At 37.6% G+C, this 24,279-nt stretch overlaps 2 protein-coding genes across 4 annotated transcripts; one reads left to right on the forward strand and one right to left on the reverse strand.

The window, feature by feature from the left end:
* Nucleotides 1-749: 749 nt before the first annotated feature.
* Nucleotides 750-18,768, reverse strand: LOC130459300 (uncharacterized). Of its 2 annotated transcripts, XM_056826566.1 has the most exons (13): nt 18,627-18,755; nt 11,653-12,000; nt 5,533-5,828; nt 5,219-5,434; nt 4,879-5,133; nt 4,359-4,751; nt 3,993-4,253; nt 3,575-3,900; nt 3,316-3,495; nt 3,119-3,223; nt 1,343-1,412; nt 1,135-1,233; nt 750-1,033 (listed from the first exon to the last, which is right to left on the reverse strand). In XM_056826566.1, exons 3-11 carry the CDS (start codon nt 5,815-5,817, stop codon nt 1,370-1,372), a joined length of 2,064 nt encoding a protein of 687 aa, XP_056682544.1. In that variant the 5' UTR covers nt 5,818-5,828; nt 11,653-12,000; nt 18,627-18,755; the 3' UTR covers nt 750-1,033; nt 1,135-1,233; nt 1,343-1,369. The 2 variants fall into 2 exon arrangements, with proteins under 2 accessions (XP_056682544.1, XP_056682545.1); XM_056826567.1 differs by lacking the exon at nt 11,653-12,000 and having other exon boundaries at nt 18,627-18,768.
* Nucleotides 18,449-23,004, forward strand: LOC110785078 (ferredoxin, root R-B1-like). Of its 2 annotated transcripts, none has more exons than XM_021989527.2 (3): nt 18,449-18,740; nt 21,742-21,799; nt 22,278-23,004. In XM_021989527.2, exon 3 carries the CDS (start codon nt 22,295-22,297, stop codon nt 22,754-22,756), a length of 462 nt encoding a protein of 153 aa, XP_021845219.1. In that variant the 5' UTR covers nt 18,449-18,740; nt 21,742-21,799; nt 22,278-22,294; the 3' UTR covers nt 22,757-23,004. The 2 variants fall into 2 exon arrangements, with proteins under 2 accessions (XP_021845219.1, XP_056682546.1); XM_056826568.1 differs by lacking the exon at nt 18,449-18,740 and adding an exon at nt 18,952-19,070.
* The last annotated feature ends 1,275 nt before the right edge of the window (nt 23,005-24,279 follow it).

Here is a 24,279-nt window from a genome sequence, read left to right on the forward strand (position 1 = left end):
CATGGGGGGTATGGGAGATGAAAAGAGACATGAGAACTTTCCTTTAGAATCTTGTAGGACCCCACCAATAGCAGATTTCTGGAGGATTGGGTGGTAAGAGGCGTTGACATTCCACTTTAGGACCTCCCCCGTTGGAGGAGACCACTCAGCCGTGGACATGAGAGCAAGCCCCTTTGCCGTCTTCGACAGACTCCAATCACTAGTGGAAAAAGGGTCATTTGCATCGCACTTTTAAGCATATTTGCGTCGCACATCGTGCGTGGCAAAAGCTCTCGACGCAAATGACTAAAAGTCATTTGCGTCGCACATTTGTGCGACGCAAATAACCTTATTTGCGTCGTACAATTAGCAAAAGTGCGTTGCAAATAACTTTTCAACATGGTGCCTGAAAAGTCATTTGCAACGCACATTAGCTAAATGTGCGACGCAAATAAGGTTCATTTGCGTCGCACATTTAGCTAATGTGCGTTGCAAATGACTTTTCAGGCACCATGTTGAAAAGTTATTTGCAACGCACTTTTGCTAATTGTGCGACGCAAATGACTTTTAGGCGCAAAAAAAAAAGTCATTTGCCACGCACAATAGCTTAATGTGCGACGCAAATGACAATTTTAGCGCCAAAAAATTAAGTCATTTGCCTCGCACATTGAGCTAACGTGCGTTGCAAATGACTTATTTTTTAAAAAAAAAATATTCGTTTTTTAATATTAGTTGGAAATTCCGACATGATCGTCTTTGAAATTAGACGGTTCATTCCCAATACCGGGAATACATTTATAATTAATACCTGTCACAAAAGTTTACAACGTAATTAACGTTCCCAATAAAAGGCAATTAAATTCGTCATAGATCGATCAACCAACATGTTACAACAAACATAAAATTATTACAACAAAGGTACGTAGCTAGCTAGAGATCAAGTTCATATTACAAATTAAGCTAAAAATTCGACATTGTTCATGAAGTAATCTGCCCAAAAATCTTTCACCTCATTAATCTCCTCCGCTGAATAAGGCAATGTTCTTGAAAAATCCTAAAAAAGTGTAAATAATTCAATTTATCAACGATTGATCAATATAATAGTTTTGTGTACTTCAATTTATTATATAAAGTACGTAGTTTATGAGAACATACCTTAGTAAGATCTTGACTATTACCATGATTCATTATTATGTCGTACATAAAACGCATGACGTAGTAGCCACAATCTAGTGATCCCGGTTGTTGAGCACACTAAATGCATTAAAATAAATAACACAAGTAAAATTTCTATCACATTGTATGTTATAATTTTGAAAAACTTATTTCTTAGGTAAATAATAAACTAATTATATATATATACCTGTGCTGGAATCCATGTTAATTTAGTTCACTTAGATTGTCCACCTAGTCTCTTGTAACTCCGAAAAGCACTACACATTCGATAAAATATGCAATTATATATACTTTGTTTACACATGTAAATGCAAAGAATATTTTACATGTAAGTGCAATTATATACTTTGTTTACACATGTAAATGCAATTATATACGTAGTAGTCACATTTAAGGCTAATTGGGTCGTACGTTCTAGGTCATTTTTAGGCAAAAATGATGTTTTCGAACCCAACTTTGAACCAAAGAACCTAAGGAATGTTTTCAAACTTATTACACGTCTCATATGCATAGTTATAACTTTCTAAGGCCCTTTACAATCTATTATTTCACATTTAAGGCTAATTGGGTCGTCCTAGGTCATTTTTAGGCAAAAATGATGTTTTCGAACCCAACTTTGAACCAAAGAACCTAAGGAATGTTTTCAAACTTATTACACGTCTCATATGCATAGTTATAACTTTGTAAGGCCCTTTACAATCTATTATTTCACATTTAAGGCTAATTGGGTCGTCCTAGGTCATTTTTAGGCAAAAATGATGTTTTCGAACCCAACTTTGAACCAAAGAACCTAAGGAATGTTTTCAAACTTATTACACGTCTCATATGAATAGTTATAACTTTGTAAGGCCCTTTACAATCTATTATTTCACATTTAAGGCTATTTGGGTCGTCCTAGGTCATTTTTAGGCAAAAATGATGTTTTCGAACCCAACTTTGAACCAAAGAACCTAAGGAATGTTTTCAAACTTATTACACGTCTCATATGCATAGTTATAACTTTGTAAGGCCCTTTACAATCTATTATTTCACATTTAAGGCTATTTGGGTCGTCCTAGGTCATTTTTAGGCAAAAATGATGTTTTCGAACCCAACTTTGAACCAAAGAACCTAAGGAATGTTTTCAAACTTATTGCACGTCTCATATGCATAGTTATAACTTTGTAAGGCCCTTTACAATCTATTATTTCACATTTAAGGCTATTTGGGTCGTCCTAGGTCATTTTTAGGCAAAAATGATGTTTTCGAACCCAACTTTGAACCAAAGAACCTAAGGAATGTTTTCAAACTTATTACACGTCTCATATGCATAGTTATAACTTTCTAAGGCCCTTTACAATCTATTATTTCACATTTAAGGCTATTTGGGTCGTCCTAGGTCATTTTTAGGCAAAAATGATGTTTTCGAACCCAACTTTGAACCAAAGAACCTAAGGAATGTTTTCAAACTTATTACACGTCTCATATGCATAGTTATAACTTTGTAAGGCCCTTTACAATCTATTATTTCACATTTAAGGCTATTTGGGTCGTCCTAGGTCATTTTTAGGCAAAAATGATGTTTTCGAACCCAACTTTGAACCAAAGAACCTAAGGAATGTTTTCAAACTTATTACACGTCTCATATGCATAGTTATAACTTTCTAAGGCCCTTTACAATCTATTATTTCACATTTAAGGCTATTTGGGTCGTCCTAGGTCATTTTTAGGCAAAAATGATGTTTTCGAACCCAACTTTGAACCAAAGAACCTAAGGAATGTTTTCAAACTTATTACACGTCTCATATGCATAGTTATAACTTTCTAAGTCCCTTTACAATCTATTATTTCACATTTAAGGCTAATTGGGTCGTCCTAGGTCATTTTTAGGCAAAAATGATGTTTTCGAACCCAACTTTGAACTAAAGAACCTAAGGCAAAAATTTTGGCAAAAATGGCATTTTCATATGCATACTTTACTTACTTGTTTAGTGGCTCCTTAATCATCAAATTTCTCTTCTTCTGTTGAGAATCAAATATGTAGACCTCACGTTTAGACAAGCAAAGAACTAAAAGCATCCAGTGACTCCTACATACAAACAATAAACGTATGTAGTTAGAAAAAAAAAAGTTAAATTTATAACAATCAATTAAAAACGAAGTTCAAAGTAATTTTCATACTTTTCGTAGTATGGACATAAGATGAATGTCTTAGAACTAAGTGCACTCATGGACCTCGTCATGTACAATAGAATTCGATCTGCATCGGACTTTAACATGGTGGCCGAGATCATCTCCGGGCACATGAATCCAATACTATTGGGGTGACAATCATCGTGAAAACACAACTCACTCAAAGCCCTATAATATAGAGTGTAAGAACGTTAAGACAATCATAAAAATCAAATTTAGGGGCAAAATATGAATTTAGGTAACTCACGTAGCAAAAACTTGTATTATTGATATATTGAGCCATGCTCCCGAGAGAAGTTGATCGGTGTCTTCAACGGTGACACTAATTTCAAAGTCCTTTTCCATATTGAATGTCCTTTTAGTGCAATGTACCTTAACGTGCTCCCCTTCTTTTAATCCCAACATCATAGTTTTCATCACATTGCACTTACCACTCAAATTTTGCACTTTATAATTTTCAAGGAAATAGGTTTTTGATTTAGTGTTGGACGCTTTTGTTCCACTTCCCCCAACCACTATCTCTTTCCCTTTGTTCCCTTTCCCTTTAGGCTCTTTACTTGTAGGCTTGTTTACCTGAGGTATGATTTTCAAATAACGATATACATATTAGTGAGCATACATGGTATAATAGTTCTACTTCAAATTATCATGCATATGTTAGTTACCTCCTCATTCGTAAGCGACACCAAATGTTTTGGCCACTGAGTGAAGGTACCATGAGCTTGAGCAAGTTTCTTAATATATTGAGAAGGCACGGGGACGGGAGCTTCTTTGTACGCGGGCTCAAAATCATCAACGCTCACTTTCACGTTATCGGACGTGACGTCGTTGTGGTGATCAAGGAGCAACTCTGGACATATGGTACCATAGGCAACAAAGACTTTCTCCGAGCCTATGTTCAGGTATAGATGGCACGGGACAGGTTCCTTATTATTTATTTTGAACAATAACGCAAATACAATGTAACATGTTAGAAAAGTTCAATAGAATTAACTAGAAACAAAGTACTTGAAAAACACAAATTATCATACCGTAATGTCGGCAAATGGATCTAAACCCCCGGAACGACAACTACTATGAACATTTGCGTCTATCCTCATATGGCTTGGTATTTGGACACCAAGTTCTTTAGCAAATGTGATAAATTTCTCCATGACCATGGCATCCATCTTGGAGTTCATCTCTTGTATTGTCTCATCTTTGACCCTTTTGGTCACTCTTGCTTCCATTTCCTCCATCTCCGCATCTCCATACCGTCGAAAGCTACGCCGCTCTCCGGTCCCCCACACAGCTTTGATGCCTACTCCACCACCAAATGTTAGTGGTCTCCCTTCTTTAGTCTTACCAAGTGCACGAGATAAGACATCATCTCGTGCACTTTTGGGAACAAATTCCCCTTCATCTTGTTTCCTTTTCCATTCATCCTACATGAAATCAAATGGTTTTGAGAAAAGTTCAACACTTGGTTTCATATTTAAGAACATATATGAAATTAGAGGAATCACAACATTACGCAAAATTGTTAAATGAACTTACAATATTTTCTTTGACTTTTTGTGTGCCCTCATCCGGCAAGTAAGGATTTCCTTTCTCATCTGGTTTCGATCTTGCAAGAAGCCATAAACATGTCCTACTCGGCAAACTTGAAGAAATTGTAGACGCAGAGGAACCTTCAGATGACGAAGAAACTGAGGGAATGTACCCTTTTCTCTGCCATTCACTTGTCATTTCAGCATATGATTTCTGTCCCATATGATGAGGATATATGTTGAAAGATTGACTTTGTCTTGCTTTCTCACTTATTTCCTAATTTTAGGGGGGCAAAAGAAATTATTACAACAAAATAAAACTTAGATTATAACAAGACTTTAAATAAGAATAATTTTTATACCTCAGCTTCTTCGGAGGTACGTATCTTCACAAATTCCTTCCATATATCCTTAGTTATATAACTATACAAATCATATGGCATCTTTTCATCTTTTGGCCTTTTCCTTGTACCCCGAATCCAACCAGTCGTCAATCTTGATTTGAATTCCCTCCAACGCTTATCACAACTCTTTAAGACAACTTCTTTCTTAGTTTCATCTGTGATATGAAATTCTCTCTAAATGAAAGAAAAAGAAAAGGAACAAGAAAGTCTTTTAGCACATGAAAAAGACACGTAGATATGTACAACTGAATTTCCAAAATAAAACCGGTTACCTTGACGTCTTCCCACAAAGTGTCTTTTATTCCTTGTGAAACATCTTCCCAGGTTCTGATCAATATTGAAACCTTTGCGCGACTTATCTCGCCAATGTGATTCTTGTAATCCGTTGCCCATTTCCCTGTGGGTCGGTCCAAGTGATCCCATTCAATTTTTCTTGGAACCCCGGGCATGGATTTTATTCCTTTTGTAGGGCCTCTTGGCTTCTTTTTTTGCTTTTGGGGCACTTGATTTGGTGATTTGTTAGAAGGACCTGAATTTGCGTGTTGATCTTCATCCATGCCTGACGCTACTGCATTGGAAAATCATCAAAATTACATACCTTCAAAAGCAGGATTTTAAAATAAAAATAAAGTTCTGATCAGTTCTGTGCACTGATCTGCACAGCTCAGATCAGAACTGTGCAGATCAGTGCACAGAACTGATCAGAGCTGATCAGTTCTGTGCACTGATCTGCACAGCTCAGATCAGAACTGTGCAGATCAGTGCACAGAACTGATCAGAGCTGACCAGTTCTGTGCACTGATCTGCACAGCTCAGATCAGAACTGTGCAAATCAGTGCACAGAACTGGTCAGAACTGATCAGTTCTGTGCACTGATCTGCACAGCTCAGATCAGAACTGTGCAGATCAGTGCACAGAACGGATCAGAGCTGACCAGTTCTGTGCACTGATCTGCACAGCTCAGATCAGAACTGTGCAGATCAGTGCACAGAACTGATCAGAGCTGATCAGTTCTGTGCACTGATCTTCACAGCTCAGATCAGAACTGTGCAGATCAGTGCACAGAACTGATCAGAACTGACCAGTTCTGTGCACTGATCTGCACAGCTCAGATCAGAACTATGCAGATCAGTGCACAGAACTGATCAGAGCTGACCAGTTCTGTGCACTGATCTGCACAGCTCAGATCAGAACTATGCAGATCAGTGCACAGAACTGATCAGTTCTGACCAGTTCTGTGCACTGATCTGCACAGTTCTGATCTGAGCTGTGCAGATCAGTGCATAGAACTGGTCAGTTCTGATCAGTTCTGTACAAATGCTGGGGAATGAATTTGAATATGCAAAATTTTGGTCCACAAACCCACCCAAAAACAGACTGTTCTTTAAAGATTAAGCAACAAAGAAAGCACAACCAAGCTCCTGAAATAACCTTCAGATACTAACAACCAGCAATTAGATGGTACACAGGAACTTAGCAGACACTTAAATCCAAATAAGATGTTTTTTTTTCCGGGTTGGGAGGTAGTTTGGGAGTGCAAACATGGATGACATAATATCCAGCTCCATGAGCATAATATAGAGACCAGTTGCATAAGAATTCAAGGAGTATGGAAATTCCCTGAATAAAGAAGTATCAGGTGTAACCATCCATCATCCTTTGAACAACCACCACTATCCTAAAGCCTCGTACTAATCTATTATTCCACATTTAAGGGTAATTGGGTCGTTATAGTACATATTTAGGCAAAAATGACGTTTTCGAACCCAACTTTGAACCAAAGAACCTAAGGAATGTTTTCAAACTTATTACATGTCTCATATGCATAGTTATAACTTTCTAAGCCTCGTAATAATCTATTATTCCACATTTAAGGGTAATTGGGTCGTTATAGTACATATTTAGGCAAAAATGACATTTTCGAACCCAACTTTGAACCAAAGAACCTAAGGAATGTTTTCAAACTTATTACATGTCTCATATGCATAGTTATAACTTTCTAAGCCTCGTACTAATCTATTATTCCACATTTAAGGGTAATTGGGTCGTTATAGTACATATTTAGGCAAAAATGACATTTTCGAACCCAACTTTGAACCAAAGAACCTAAGGAATGTTTTCAAACTTATTACATGTCTCATATGCATAGTTATAACTTTCTAAGCCTCGTAATAATCTATTATTCCACATTTAAGGGTAATTGGGTCGTTATAGTACATATTTAGGCAAAAATGACATTTTCGAACCCAACTTTGAACCAAAGAACCTAAGGAATGTTTTCAAACTTATTACATGTCTCATATGCATAGTTATAACTTTCTAAGCCTCGTACTAATCTATTATTCCACATTTAAGGGTAATTGGGTCGTTATAGTACATATTTAGGCAAAAATGACATTTTCGAACCCAACTTTGAACCAAAGAACCTAAGGAATGTTTTCAAACTTATTACATGTCTCATATGCATAGTTATAACTTTCTAAGCCTCGTAATAATCTATTATTCCACATTTAAGGGTAATTGGGTCGTTATAGTACATATTTAGGCAAAAATGACATTTTCGAACCCAACTTTTAACTAATCTACAAATTAACTTGGTGAAAAAATAGTTGCCAAAATAGTACCTATCTCACTATTTCTCTTTTTCAACATAAAATCCTTCATCATGATCTCGGCGTGTATAACTCATGTCAACATCGTCAATCATTTGAGGGATATGCCAGGAGGAAGGTGGAATCTCATTAAACTGCTCATCATACTCTTCTTCATCATCTACATCCTCAACGCCAAGTATTCTTCTTTTGCCTTCCAGAACAACTGACCAACTACGATCGGCAGGGTCAACCATGTAAAAGATTTGTTTTGCCTGTGATGCTAATATGAAAGGATCTGCAAGATGCCCAACTCGACTAAAGTTTACAAGTGTCAGGTACCCATGTTCATCCTTTTTGACACCGCGACTAATATCAACCCACTTGCACCGGAATAGAGGAATCTTAAAATACTTATATTCCAACTCTAATATTTCTTCAATGACTCCATAGTAAGAGTTCGTCTTATCTACAAGTGTTCTATCTTTTACACTAGCATACTCTGAAGACAAACATATTGCCGTAACACCACTATTTTGCATCGTCGTTTTGTCATCTTGTCGCTTCGTGTAAAAAGAATAGCCATTGATGTCGTACCCCTCATAAGATATGACTTGACATTTAGGACCATATGCCAACCATCTCACCATGTCAGATACCTCATTAGGCATGTCGGAAAATTGATCCATCACTCGACGCTTGAACCATGTGAGGAATGAACGATTATGCTCTTTTATCAGTTGAGGACCATTTTTTGAAGGATATTGCTCTCTAAGAAAGTTCATGTGCTCAGCCACGTATGGATGGACTTCACTAAGACTTTGCACCACAAACAGCTCAACCTTACACATCATTTCAGAACTGATTGATATCCTTTTCTTGCCAATTGTACCTTGACCCCCAAGTCTCCCATCATGTCTAGACTTTGGTACTCCGACTTCTTTCAAACGTGCCATATATTGAGAAACCCATGCAGCAACTTCCTCCGCGACGGTTCGTTGGACAATACTAGCTTCAGGTTTGGCCGGATTCATCACTCTATTTTTCAAGGTACCCATTTCCCGTTCAAAGGGATACATGTACCTCATACAAACTGGCCCACAAAGCTTAATTTCACGAACAAGATGAATAATCAAATGAGGCATCATGTCAAAGAATGATGGCGGAAAATACTTTTCAAACCGACACATGGTCTCAAGTACATCAGCCTGCAAATCATCCAGTATTGTTGGATTGATCACCTTGCTACAAATTGTGTTGAAAAAGAAACACAATCTTGTAATGGTATACCTCACTTGTGGCGGCAATATCCCTCGAATTGCAACCGGCAGCAATTGTTGCATCAACACGTGACAATCATGAGATTTCATTCCAACTAATTTCAAGTCAGACATGGACACAAGTCTACGAAAATTTGAAGAGTAACCGGCAGGGACCTTTAAGCCATGCAAAGACTCACAAAAGCTAACTTTCTCCTTTTTAGACAAGGTGAAACAAGCTGGGGGAAGGTACCAGCGTTTTCCCCTTTCTTGAGGTGCCAACTCGGAGCGACCCATAGCAGCCATATCTTGTCTAACTTTAGGCCCATCCTTCGTTTTCCCTTGCATATTCAACAATGTCCCAACAATGGCATCACAAACATTTTTCTCAATATGCATTACATCCAAACAATGCCTAACTTCCAAATCTCTCCAATATGGGAGATCCCAAAAGATAGACCTCTTCTTGTAACCACCACTTGGCTGACCTTTATAAGGCTTACCAAACTCTGTCTCAATGTCTTTAACCCGTTCATAAACCTCACACGCACATAAGGGGGCAGGAGCTTCTCTCATCTCCAATTCTCCATTAAAAGCTTCCTTCTCTTTTCGAAATGGATGATCTTCAGGAAGATACATCCGGTAATCCATGTACACATCTTTCCCACAAAATTTTAGGCGCCTCGAGACCAAATCATCATGACAAACTGGACATGCCTTCTTTCCCTTTACAGAATACCCTGACAAATTTCCATAAGCCGGGAAATCATTTATCGTACAAAAAATCATGGCACGTAAAGTGAAATTGGTTTTGGTGTATGCATCAAACATCAACACCCCTTCATCCCACAACAATTTCAAATCTTCAATGAGTGGCTCTAGATACACATCTATGTCATTTCCGGGTTGTTTAGGCCCAGAGATTAAGAGCGACAACATGATGTATCTACGCTTCATGCATAACCAAGGAGGCAAATTGTATATGGTGAGAAGAACCGGCCAAGTGCTATATTGGGTACTAAGTGTCCCAAATGGGTTCATTCCATCCGTGCAAAGACCAAGCCTGAGATTCCGAACTTCTTCCCTAAAGACCTTGTACTTTCGATCAATGTTCCTCCATTGTGGAGAATCAGCAGGATGCCTCATTAACCCATCTTTCTTCCTCTCCTCGGCATGCCACCTCAAGAGTTTTGCAGTTTTCTCTTCTGAGAAAAGGCGCTTAAATCTTGGTATAATTGGAAGATACCAAAGCACCTTATCCGGAGAAGGTTTCTTCTTAGTTGATGTTGCATCATTCTCCACGATCTTGTAACGGGACAATCCGCATCTTGGACACTCATGCAGATTTGCATACTGCTTTCGATACAACACGCAATCATTTGGACACGCGTGTATCTTCTCATAATCCATACCCAAAGGACACATAAGCTTCTGGGCCTCATAGTTAGACCTTGGAAGTTTGTTTCCTTCAGGAAGATTACCAGACGTGGCCTCCAAAAACTGTGAAAAACTCTTGTTGGTCCAACCGTTTTCCACCTTTAAGTTGAAATATTCGATGACGGCACCAAGTACAGTTTGTGTAGAACCAGGATATAATGGTGTTGCGGAAGCTTTGATTATACTATCATACATATGGGGACGCTCAACGAAATGATGGTCTTCCACATCATGCATCATATCATCTATCCTATCTTTCTCCTCTTCTTCCTCACTTTCAACACCAATATCATCCTCAATTTCATTATCATCACCATTATCACAATGATTATGCTGACTCGAGCTCGGCATACTAGAACTTGCCCCATGATCTATGCTCTCACCATGCCATGTCCACGTCGTGTAGTTACCCTTAAAACCGCGACGAACTATGTGATCAACAATATCATCAATATCCCGATACCCCCTTGAATTATTGCAATCACAACAAGGACACAGAATTAAACTTGATTCATGTTCTGATTGATGTTTCAAGGCAACCTTAATGAACTCTTGAATCCCTTGTAAGAACCTTGTAGAAAATCGTTTACTACCAAACATCCAACTCCGATCCATTTTCAACCACTAGACCAAATTTTGTCAAAGGTTAGAATATAAACTAGGCTATTCATATCATTATAAATCCAAAATTTTGTAGCAAACCCAAAACATGATTTCATATATCACCTAAATTCATTTCATACCCAAAACTTCATTTCATAACTTTTAATTCAACAAAACCTAACAACTAAAATTCAACAAAACCTAAATCCTAAAATGTACCCAATTAAAATTCAACTAAAATTCAACAAAACCTACAACTAAAATTCAACAAAACCTAAATCCTAAAATGTACCCAATTAAAATTCAACTAAAATTCAACAAAACCTACAACTAAAATTCAACAAAACCTAAATCCTAAAATGTACCCAATTAAAATTCAACAAATAATATCAACCATTAAAATTCAATTATAATGCATAATTAAAATTCAATTATAATGTCCACAATTAAAATTAAAATGCACAATTAAAATTCAATAAATATCAAAATTAAAATTCAATACCTAAGAGAGGAGAGACTACAATGAACAAGGGCGGCTGAGTGGGCGGCGGCGTGAAGGAGTGAGTGGGCGGCGGCGTGAAGGAGTGAGTGGGCGGCAGCGTGGACGACTTCCTTGGCCGTGGGCGGCGGCTCTAAAAAGGGAGTACAGCAAGAAGGAGTGAAGCAGTGAAGTGCAGCGCAGTGAAGGGGCAGCGCAGTGAAGAAACGGCGGAAGGCACGGAAGGCGGCAGTGAAGCAACGACGGCAGGGTGAAGCCGCCGGTGAGACTCTAGCAGTGTTGGTGTTTGGTTTCGTTTGGGAGTGAAGCAGTGTTGGTTGTTTGTCGAGCAAAACCTAAGTCAGAATGAAGCTTGAAAGCAATTAAGCGTGAGCGCGAATTCGAAAAAAAAAAATCAAAACACATTTGCGTCGCAGCTTTATTAAACTGCGACGCAAATGACTCTAGGATGCCCCCCAGAGTTATTTGCGTCGCAGATTAGTAAATCTGCGACGCACTTGATTGAGTTAATTGCGTCGCAGTTTTACTAATCTGCGACGCAAATGACTCTGGGGGGCATCCTAGAGTCATTTGCGTCGCAGTTTAATAAAGCTGCGACGCAAATGACTAAATTTTATGCTAAAATTTGTCATTTGCGTCACATGTTCAGAATGGCGTGGCAAATGCGGGGATGCAAATAAGCCTTTTTCCACTAGTGAATGAAGGCAATTGGGATTTCGCAGGACATCTTCCGAGTTGTATGGGAAGGGATCACCCCACCCTTTGATCCACCAACTATGACGGAGAAGGACGAGGTCTTGAAGGTTTGATATGGATGAGGAGGATTGTTTGAAAATTCTCTCGTTTATTTCCTTCCATATTGTCCATAGTATGATGAAGAAACTGGCGAGCCACACTTTCTTAAAAAAAATTCCTTTTGATGGAGAGGCCCATTGGATAAAAGCGCATCTCAGATCAGAGGGAAAAGCCCAATGGAGCCCCGACCCCATAATTTGAGCCACCAATACCATAGTTGATGTACGAAAGAGCAATGGATGAACAGATGATTGGAAGTCTCTATGCTTGTGACGCAGAACACGCATAGTGTTTCAAAAGGAAGGATGATTCCTTTGTGAGCCAGCATTGCTCTTGTTTTGAGTTTCTCAAGGATAGCAAACTATACGAATACTTAGATTCGATGAGGGACAAGACCCTTCCACATACCTTTGATGGGGGCTAGATGAAATTTTGAGGATGATTTTGCTAGTTCAAATGAAAGTGATTTTACCGTGAAAATACCTGATTTATGGGGGGTCCAAATGAAGGAGTCGAAAACTTCCGGGTTGAAAATAACCCGATCGAGCATAGAGCGAAGCACTAGTCATTCACTTGTATCCTGCGGCCTAAAATCCCTTGCCAAGAGAAAGCCCATTCCCATTTCCTGCCTTCCCAAAAACCGAATGATGCTACGGTTCCATTGGGGTTTGAATTTAGTCTAAAAAGCCTTGGGCATTTGACTTTTAACGTACAATCACCCAACCAAAGATCGTGCCAGAGTAGAGTGTTCGTACCCAAACCGACTTGCTTCCTTGTCATGTTTTGCACTATGTTCTTTGAGGCATCATACTTTAGTAAGGCAGAGCATAATCCCTTCCACGGCCCGCCTTGCTTATGGCTAACTAGATTTTGTAATGAGAAGAAAGGCCCAATATTATATTTGTGCTGAATGACTTGTCACCATAATGCAGTGGGTTCATTGAGGTAGCGCCACAGCCATTTGAAGAGGAGCGCGAGATTGCGAAGATATAAATTGCCAACATTTAGGCCTCCAAATACCTTCGGGAGTTGGATGATATTCCATGAGACGAGAGGGTTTGTTTTACGACCAGGTGAGCCACACCATAGGAATGATCGTTGGTTTTTTGTTATTTCCGTGATGACACCCATTGGAACCAGAAAGATGGACATATAATATAGTGGGAGGCTAGAGAGTGAGGACTTAATTAATGTGAGCCTCCCACCAATTGATAGAACGTTTCCCTTCCAAGTCGCTATTTTCCTTTTCATCCTATCAATAATAGGATTCCAAAAACTGATCTGAGAGGTTTTGCCTCCAATTGGGAGACCCAAATAAGTGAAAGGGAACTCTCCAATATTAAATTGAAGGCGGGCGGCAGCACTTTTCACCCAACAGTTCTCCACATTAATTCCCAAAAGGCAGGACTTGTGAAAATTGACCCGAAGACCCGAAGCAAGGTGAAAGAGTATTAACACTTTCTTAATATTGAAAAGATATTCAATATTTTGAGGGCAGAAAATAATAGTATCGTCTTCATATTGTAGGTGAGAGATGTTCATTCCACCTCTTCCTACTTCAATTCCGTTCAGAAGGTTCCTCGAGATGGTCTTTTGAATGACCAGGTTAAGGGACTCCACGATGAGTGTGAATAAAAAGGGGGATAGTGGGTCGCCTTGACGTAGGCCTCTTTGAAGCCTGAATGGTAGAGATGGGGACCCGTTAATAAGGATTGACGCGGAGGCGGACATTACACATGCCCTAATCCAGCCCCTCCATCTAGGCGGGAAGGACATTTTTTGTAGGACCCATTCGAGGAAGCTCCATGATATAATGTCAAAAGCTTTATGGAAGTCTAGTTTGAGGATGATTGCCTTGCTATTTTGACGCTTACATGAATCAATCAATTCACTGGCAATAAGCGCACCATCTAGGATTTGTCTTCCTTTGATGAAAGAAGATTGGGATGGCCCTACTAGATGATCCATAACTGACTGAAGACGCTTTGAGAGGAGTTTTGTGATGATTTTGTAGACACACCCTACCATACTAATAGGGCGAAAATCTTTGAAGCCTTTTGGGTTCTCTGTCTTCGGTAATAAAGCAATGAAAGCGTTGTTGCATTTACTAGGTAAATATGCATTACACCAGAAATTGTCCACCAAAGCATAGACCTCGTTCCTAATAATATCCCAAGATGATTTGATGAATTTGAAATTGAATCCGTCCGGTCCCGGGGCCTTGTCACCGTTACAAGGCTGTACGACATTATCAATTTCCTCATGAGAAAACGGCGCGGTTAGGAAGTTTCCTTGATCCTCACTCAATGTCTTAAAATCCAGCCCTAGGAAAGTAGGGCGTGAGCTGTGTTCTTCTTGGAATATATTTCGAAAATAAGAGACTGCCTCTTTTTTAGGCTGATGGGATCCTCTACTTTTTTGCCGTTTAAGACCAAAGTTTCAATACAGTTACGCCGTCTTCTGATTGTTGCCATAGTGTGAAAGAATTTTGTGTTTTTGTCCCCCTCTCTCAACCAATTTACTCGAGAATTTTGAGACCAGTTAATCTCTTTGCGCTTGGCCCAGTTCCATAGGTCAACTTGGGCTGATTTTCATTCTGAGATTTCATCAACAGTGAGGGCACGCAGATCTGCAGCGGTGTCGATGGCATGAATTTTGTTTTCACAAGAGGCTATATTTTCCTCTATATTTCCGAAAACCGTGGAGTTCCAGTTTTTCAGAGAATATTTGACCGTTTGTAGTTTCTCAAGTAAGGAGACGTGTTTCCCTTGATTCCAAGCTACCTTGATGACCTTCATACAGCAAGGATGAGCCAACCAGCAATTTTGGAACCTGAAAGGTCGTGGCCCCCAATTCTTTGTGTTAGACTTCACCAATAAGGGACGGTGGTCTAAGAGGTTTCTTTTGAGTGTAGATACTGATAATGAAGGAAATTGGGTGATCCACTCGTTGTTGACGAACAAGCGATCCAATTTACTCTTGGATGATCCTACCATGTGAACCACCCATTGGCTAGAGGAATTTCGATCAGATGTAGGTCCTGCAGGAAAGATTGAAAAACACTTGAATTATTAGCAACAAAAGATTGGCTCCCCCTGTCGAGAGGGGATAAGACCTCGTTAAAGTCTTCAATCATCAAGCAAGGTAATTTAACCGATTCCCATAGCCTTGATAATTCATCCTAGACTAACATTCTCTCATCCGCAGGACATGGATTATAGATATTTAGAAGAAAATAGTGGAAGTTTGTGCTAGGGAAAGATCCGATTATGGCAATCCAATTCCGGCCGGATTTTGTGCATTGTAGTGAAAAGTGAGAGGAGTCCCAAAGAGAAATGAGTCCACCTGAGTTGCCATCTGATGGGCTCGCACATCATTCCACTTTAATATCGTTCCATATTGAAGATACAATTTTGGGATGTATGGACTCCTTCTTGTACTCTTGTATGAAGACAAACCATTGATGGTGTTTGTTAATGAGTTTTCTAAGCATGGCTCTTTTGACACGGGCCCCCAGACCCCTTATGTTTCAAGATAGCACGATCATAGTGTCACCGGTTTTGAGAGAATGATCCAATCAATTAAGATTGGAAGCCCAATCACGGGCCTGCTGATCCAGAATGAGCGAGATGCGCTCGAGTAGCACTGAGGAAGGCCCATCAAAAGTGAAGCCTATTTTCGAGGCCAGTAGCAAGACATCATCAGCAGTTAAATTGGGCTGATCATTTGAAGTTGGGCTATGAGGTTTGTCGGACAGAGATAATGTTCTCTTGATGATGGGCTTTTTGTTTTTGAGATTCTTTTCCTGGATTCTGCGAGCACATTTTTTTTCATGAAGCAGTCTCGTACTTGGCGGGATTCCTTGTTCAAAACCTGGGGGGAAGAGAGGCTCAAGTAGAGATGAGGAGTTAGAGGAGGAGGATTTGGTGGGCCTAATGAGAGGACCAAACCTATTAGAGATTAGAGTGGGTGAGTGGGGAGGGGAATTATGGACTGGGCTAGGGAATGGTGAGTGGGCTAGGGGCTTTGCTGGATTTGGGGGTTGGTTGGGAGTTGGCGAGGCTGATGTGCGACTTCATTACCTTGGGAGGTGAAGGCAAAGGGGGAAGTGGAAAGGTTTGATGGGGATTGCGAGAGGCATCAATCATATCATTAATGATTGGAGGTTCCAAGGGTGATTTATCATGGCAATCAATAGCTTTGAGTGGGGAATTGGGTAGTGAGCAGGGAATATTCTTGGAATTCATTGAGACAGATTTTACCCTATCTGCCCGTTGGGAAGAGGAATCGTCAGTCCTGGTTTTTGCGGCGCCAAACGAATTTGCAGAGTCTGAATCGAGTGACGATGATTGGTTTGCTGCTTTGCTAACTTGAATTTGGCCAGGAATGACTAACTTCCTATCTTCTGATATGCTAACTTTGAGTTGTTTCCCTTCAATATCGATTAACAACTTGCAGTTGATAGTGAATAGGCAATCGGTAATGACTAAGACCTTTGCACAGTCGAAATTTGAGTAATCGACAGAGATCACCCTTCCAAAAATGCAGCCAATGTCATAAAAATTGTTGTATCCCCAACCGACTAAAGGAACACCATAAACACTTAACCAGGTTTCTTTCCATAGTGGGGAAACACTATTATTGATATTTCTGAGATCATTGAACCATCTTTTTAGCCATTTACTTTCCACCATAGCTAGTTTATCCTCAAGAGATTCAAAGGTGATAAGATGGAGGATACCACCCATGGGCTTGATGGATAAATTGTTTACCCCCTCTGCGAGGATATGGTCGAGGATTTGATTAGAGGATAGTTTGTCCAGTAAATTAGTAATAGTAATAAAAAATCATTAAATACACATGTTATTTCCTTGGCTCATTGGTAGAAAGAAGGTGTTAAAGCTTTGATACCTACTATGTCTATTGTTCGACTCCCCTCATTGTCTTTATTATTTTGTTTATTCGTTCCCTCGTTGTTTTTCTTGTTGACTTTCATCTTCCTTTATTCGTTCAACTCTTTTCTTTTTTTTAACTTTCCCAATATTTTTAATTTTGTGTTTGTTAGCTTGTACAATAATTTTTTTATTTAAATTTATTTTTTAGCAACTAATTTTCTCATTTATAATACTTTGTACATATAGTGTCTCAATTATTTAAACCCTTTATTTGTATTAGCTCTGTCCTTTAATCCTTTACAAAATAATTAAGTTTTATGTTGAGTTTATGTACGTAGTATTTGACTCTTAGTACTCAGTTCTAATTGATATAATGTAACTATATGTGGGCAAAAAAATGCTTATTTCATGGATTATGGGTGTATAAGTTTTAAAATAGGTATCAAATTGTAATAATGACAAAATTAACTAATACTTTTATATGCTCAAAATGAACCTCTATTTAAAAAATAAATATAAAATCTCTTTATGCATATTAATTATCTTGTAATTAAGTAAGTATTTATCTTATTCAAATATTTCAAAAGATCGACTAGAGCAGGATTTTAAATTCTAGGATCCTGCAAAGGAGATATAATAATTTTTATTGATTTGAATTCAACAATATAATGGATTTAACAAAAAAAAATGACATTATTTCAGTTAAAGACTCATTCCGGTAGGAGCCCTAATCCCTTATTTTGCCTATGGCCCTCAAAATGTCAGCACCGGGGGTGTTGACCTCATGATTTGAACAATAATGACTTATCCACTTGACTAAACAACATTACGTGTCATATTTTGCAAACGAATACTCCGATAGAAAGTAACTTTGTTTTAATAAGAATAGGAGTTAGTTATAATTATTTATTTTTTTGCTAAAAATGCAGAGTTACAATATCCAAGTAATAAATCGAGGCATCGCCCGAGCCCAAAACCTAGTAATTTATTAGGACTTTTTGTTAGAAAGGACATTTTATAAGAGCTTTTTTGTGGGAAATGACCTTTTATAAGGAAAGTGGTAATTTGGGACCTTAATCGTAATTTTTTGTGTTGACTAGGACCTTTAGCCGGATTATGGGAGTTGACAACTTTCAGGCGTTGACTGTGACACGTGTCAACCGGTAACTGACACGTGGCAATTTTAAGGGTAAAAAAAGTTATAAAAAATAACTTTTTCCCCAAATTCCCACCAAAAGACTAATTGGGTTAATTAACCCCCCCCCAAAAAAAATTGCAATTCATTACCTCTCTCCTCTACGTGACTCCACACCGAGGAGTACTGGAAGATTCAAGTCCGAGAAAAGCACTTAGCCACTTCAATTTGCTGCCACGAATTGTGATTAATACCACACGAATCAGGTATGTTGTTTTTCCCTCTCAAATTTCTCCTCAATTTTTCTAATTTTGTCTCAAAAGAAATAGGGTTTTCAACTAATGATGAACACGTCCACAACCCCATAAATCCCAGCCTTTAATTTCTTTCCTTCAATCAAAGATCAGCAAATGCCGACGCGTCTACAAAAATTCGCCATCGACATCGCCCAGCATCACAGACACGTAAACTGCTGCTGGACACCCTAGCTTTTATCGCTGGCAAAGAGGACGAAGGGGAGACAATGGGTTTCTTGTTCCTTGTTGCTTTGGTGTTTACACTGAATTTTGATCTGCGTGGGATTTCTTAGTGTGTGGGTATGTTTATGCTTTTCTAACAGTATAATTGAATTAGTGGAATCGAACTGGGGAGAAGAAGATAATGGTGGAATTGAAGAAACTTGGTCAATTTTGATAAAGTGTGTTAATATTATAATAGGGAAAAAAATTTGGAGGGAAGCTGGTATCTTTTTTAATTCTTTTTTACCCTTAATAGTGCCACGTGTCAGTTACCGGTTGACATGTGTCACAGTCAACGCCTGAAAGTTGGGTCAACTCTTATAATCCGGCCAAAAGTCCTAGTAAAAAAAAAAAATTACTATTAAGGTCCCAAATTGCCACTTTCCTTATAAAATGTACTTTCCCACAAAAATACACATATAAAATGTCCTTTCTAACAAAAATTCCAATTTATTATAACCCGATTGACCGACGTTTGACATGCCTAACGAGAAATTACTTCTTTTCTTTGGCATATGGATAAAGGTAAAAGCGTCTTTTACATTTCACATTCTCTAGGTTATTCAATTCTCTTATCACAATACTCCGTATATGACACTTCACGGAATGTATTTTAGAAAACTATTAGGTCTCGCTCTCTAAATATTGCATCGTGTTAATGCTTCGCGCTTGCTCTCTTTAATATATGATTTTTATGGCTTATGATTTTGAAACTTATAATTTTACTATATGATTTTGAATCTTAATATTTCGAATTATTCACAAATAAAAGTTATAGAAATATTGATACTTAAAGGTAAAGATATATACAAATCAAACAAGATCTATATGACCAACATTTTTTCTTAGGTACTCCAAATTTGTGTTTTACCACCTAAAAACCTCAATTTTTTTTGCCACCATACAATTAAAAAATCCGTTTATTACATTTTAACAGCAAAGTTAACGACATCGTTGGTTCCCTTTTGTTGATTATCATGCATAAAATAAAAAAATAAGTTTTCTTCAGAACTTATGCTTATTAATTATTAAGCAACTTGTATAATATGACTACGATTCATATATAAAAAAAAAAAAAAAAGCATGTTGCATAATATAAGTTTTTAGTTTGTTTAATTTGAAAATTTTGGTGTTAAAATAAAAGTTTGAGATTTTTAGGTGGTAAAACACAAATTTAGATTTTTTTGGATGGTAAAATATAAAAGTTTCTAATGCACATAACGTAAAGCTTCAAGTGGTGATATATTTGTTGAGCAGAGGAAGTAAAATACTATATCCGTCTTGGAATACTCGCACCAATTTGACCGACACATAATTTAAGACAATTTAATTTACTTATTATTTAATAAGGTGGTAGTTGATATTGAATATTTTTTTTAATATGGTTAGTGGACGATGTGTGAACTTTTTCAGGGTGGTGGGCTTAGGAGTAATTTTTTAATGATTTTTTTGATGTTAGGAATACAAGTGGGACCTTAGGTGAGTGAGAGAAACAATATAAAATTAGAAAAATATGTTATTTATAAAAATGATGCAAATATTCCAAGACGGATTTATAAGAAAAGCGGTGCGAGTTTTACGGGACAGATGATATATTGAAATTAAACAAATCTTGTATAACAAATAAGGAAAATGTTTAATTGACCCTGAGGGTTATTAACCCCGTGAGGTGTCAACGACATGGCATATGATATGACATTCTTCCATAAATATTTTATTTAGTAGATAATGATATGGCTTTAATTTTAGTTTTATTTCTAAGGGAGTATTAATGCTTTATTCTAATCAATGAAAAAATTACAAATTTCAATACTTAGTCATTATTACTCCATATTCCGTAATCCGCACTATCCACCCTCTCACCGTTGTAAATAATTACTCCGTATTCAATTGATTTTTTTTTTTTTTTTTGAGTATTGCTCACATTTTTGTTTAGCTTATTACTTTTATTTTGATAATTGGTTGCATGTAATCCCCTTCATTAATGTGGGATTAATACATGCCAGAATTGGCTTATACTGATAGAGCAAGAAAATAAAGGCGTATCCGCTACGCAATTTAGAAGGTGGACCATGGTGCACATAAAGCATGGTGCACCTTAAGAACATTAGTAGTATATAATTAAAAGAATATCTGGTTACGTAAAAAAAACATGGACATATATTTTTTTATTATTTTTAATAAATTGTGATTTTTTATAATAAAAAAGTAAAACATGATATTGCATGTTCTTTTGCCGTAGTATCATGTTCTTTTGTTTATGCACATGTGTTCTTTTAGTGCACATGGTGCACCATGCTCTATGTGCACCATGGTCCATAGTCCACGGATTGGTATCCGCTATATTACTCTACAGCCATGCCACAAACTTATCGCTTTTATGTAACCCCTGCTTGGCCATGAAATCCGCAACTACATTCGAATCCCGGTCTTTGTAAACAATGTGAATCTCCGGCCCATTTCTTAGCAGACTACGAAAGAAACTTATAGGTAGTGCCAAACTTAGGTATTTTGATTAAGATGGTGGTCAAATTGAAACTTATAGGTAGTGCCAAAATTCAAAGTTCACCATTAATTCAAAACCAATCAATTTTTGAGTAGTTAATTTTCATTTTTATTTATAAAAAAACAAGCTTATTTTATTTATTTGATAAAGCTATCCACCTGTCCACCATTAATAGAGTGGTAATTAATAACCCTGATATTCTCTTCTATTTAAAGCATTTGAATTCCTTTGAAAAATCAACAGGAAAGTTTGGTGAAAGTCTCGATTTCTCTAAACTGTTGTTGCAATCAAATCACAAAAGGTAAGATCACTCTCTATCGTTTTAATGTTTTATATATTACTTTATTTTAATTTGCTTCAGATTTTACTGTATCCATAAGAACTAGCTTGTCATACGGTTGATTGTTGTCAAAGCTTGACGTAAGAATGATGGCTAATTTTGTTTGTGTAAAAGTTGGATACTATATATGTCTTTCCTTCCATTTCATAATACATGCATGCATGCAGTCATGCAGTCATGCACTATTTTATGGAGTAAACATATATTTGTCATATTGAATCAAGTTGTTTAATACTACGTATATCATTTGATGTTAGCCAGTGCTACTTAAAAATGAGGGCTATACGGCATAATATCATGTTATTTTAGTATAAACGATATGCAGTTTTATCTTGATGAATGATTATCGTTTTGTATTTAATTAGTTGGAAGTCTTGAAACTTTGTTATGTATGTTAAACAAATACCAACTAGTTTGCATATTATTTTGGTAAATTTAGGCGAGTGCAGATCGAATATGTCGACTGTGAAAGTAGGTGTTGAATGTGTGACAAGGAGCATTCCAAGGACACCAATAGCTATGACCCCGATGGTGAAATGTCCTGTATCCTTAGGCAGTGTAAAAAGTATCTCCAAGTCATTTGGGTTGAAATCTTCATCGTTGAGGTTTAGAACAAGTGCAATGGCAGTATACAAGGTTAAGTTAATTGGTCCTGATGGAAGTGAAAACGAGGTTGATGTCCCTGATGATGCTTACATCCTAGACGCAGCAGAAAAAGCAGGGGTTGAGCTGCCATACTTGTGCAGAGTAGGTGCATGTTCAATTTGTGTTGGTCAGCTTGCAAATGGAACAGTTAATCAATCTGATGGATCTTACCTTGATGATAATCAAATACAGCAGGGTTGTTTGCTCACATGTGTTTCTTACCCGCGATCCGACTGTGAAATTCATACTCACAAGGAGAATCATCTTTACTGATCCATTTCAGGACTCAGATTTATTCCATCTCGTTTTATGTATTTCTATTCCTACTTGCGTATGTATGTTGTGTGTCGTAAACGGTAACATGTCAGTTTCGTGGCTGTTGCTTTTTAGCTCTTTCAATTTAGCCTTCCTTTAGTTTTCCTTCTAAAGTGTTAAAACTCACTAGTTCCAAAACACAAAGAGAAGGACGAGTTTTAACCTACCAATAAAACTGCTGTATCTATTCCCCATGGTTTGCACTATTTCCGTCTCATCGTTTTCAAGGTTCAACTTAAATACCTCAAATTTTATGCTGGTTGGATAGTCTTTATCGTCAACCAATTTTTTAACCCTATGAATGTTGAGCAATTTGCCTCCTGATTCAACCAATTAATACAAGTCACACAACTCATGTCTTTCCTTGTTGGTCATCTCCGGCCTATGGAAAGTGGTGATTCTGGTGAGCCACTTGAAATCGATCACCTTGGATAGTCCCTAATTTCACTATCCAACCAACTAACCTAGTAGGTGTTAAACTCAACAAAATCAGGAGAACATGACTTATTTTTTGCGCTCTCTCCGTTTCTTTTTGTTTTTTACGTTTTTATTTTTGGGTATCTCACTAGTTCTTTACATTTTCTTTTATATTATCACATAAATGCTCTAATTCTATCAAAATTTGTGTCAAATTATTATTTTAACCAATTAAATCCATCGGGTCATTTCATCTCTCACACTTTTCTATTGGGACATTAAATTTTATTTCCATTTTTCCAATATCAGGATTTTGATATATTCAAGTTCTTTTGTGTGAAGGTATACTTCAAACTCTTGTGATCCTTGTAGATCTTACACTTCACACCGTGCAAATAATGCCTCCAAATCTTCAATGCAATGACAATTGTTGCTAACTCTAGATCGTGGGTAGGGTAATTGGCTTCATATGGCTTCAACTTACGAGACGCAAACGCATTCACCTAGCTTCCTGTTTCGCATCAAAACACAACCCAATCCATTCTTCGAAGCATTACTATACACATCATAATAATCACTTCCATCTGGTAAGGTCAACACTGGTGCAGAGGTTAAACTGGTTTTCAGAATCTGAAATGCCTCTTCACACTTGTCATTCCAAACGAACTTAGATTCTTTCTTCATCAATAAAGTCATAGGCTTATCTATCCTCGAGAAATCCTTTACAAAACTTCTATAATAGCCTGCTAAACCTAAGAAACTTCGAATGTATGTTACACTCTTGGGGTGTATGCCATTCACTAACTGCCTAGATCTTTGCTGGATCAACCTCAACTCCTTTCTTACACGCGAAATTTCCTAAGAATGCAACTTTCTCCAACCAAAATTTGCACTTGGACAACTTGGCATACCACTCATTCTCCCTTAATGTAGCCAACAATGACCTTATGTGTTCTAAATGATCCTTTTCATCCTTAAAATACACCAGAATATCATTGATTAAACAGTAGAGGAAAAAAGCTCAAGTGCGGGGTCATTTTAATTAAGGGGTCAAGTGCGGGCTT

This window comes from Spinacia oleracea, chromosome 4 (assembly GCF_020520425.1).
Source record: "Spinacia oleracea cultivar Varoflay chromosome 4, BTI_SOV_V1, whole genome shotgun sequence".
Taxonomy (NCBI): domain Eukaryota; kingdom Viridiplantae; phylum Streptophyta; class Magnoliopsida; order Caryophyllales; family Amaranthaceae; genus Spinacia; species Spinacia oleracea.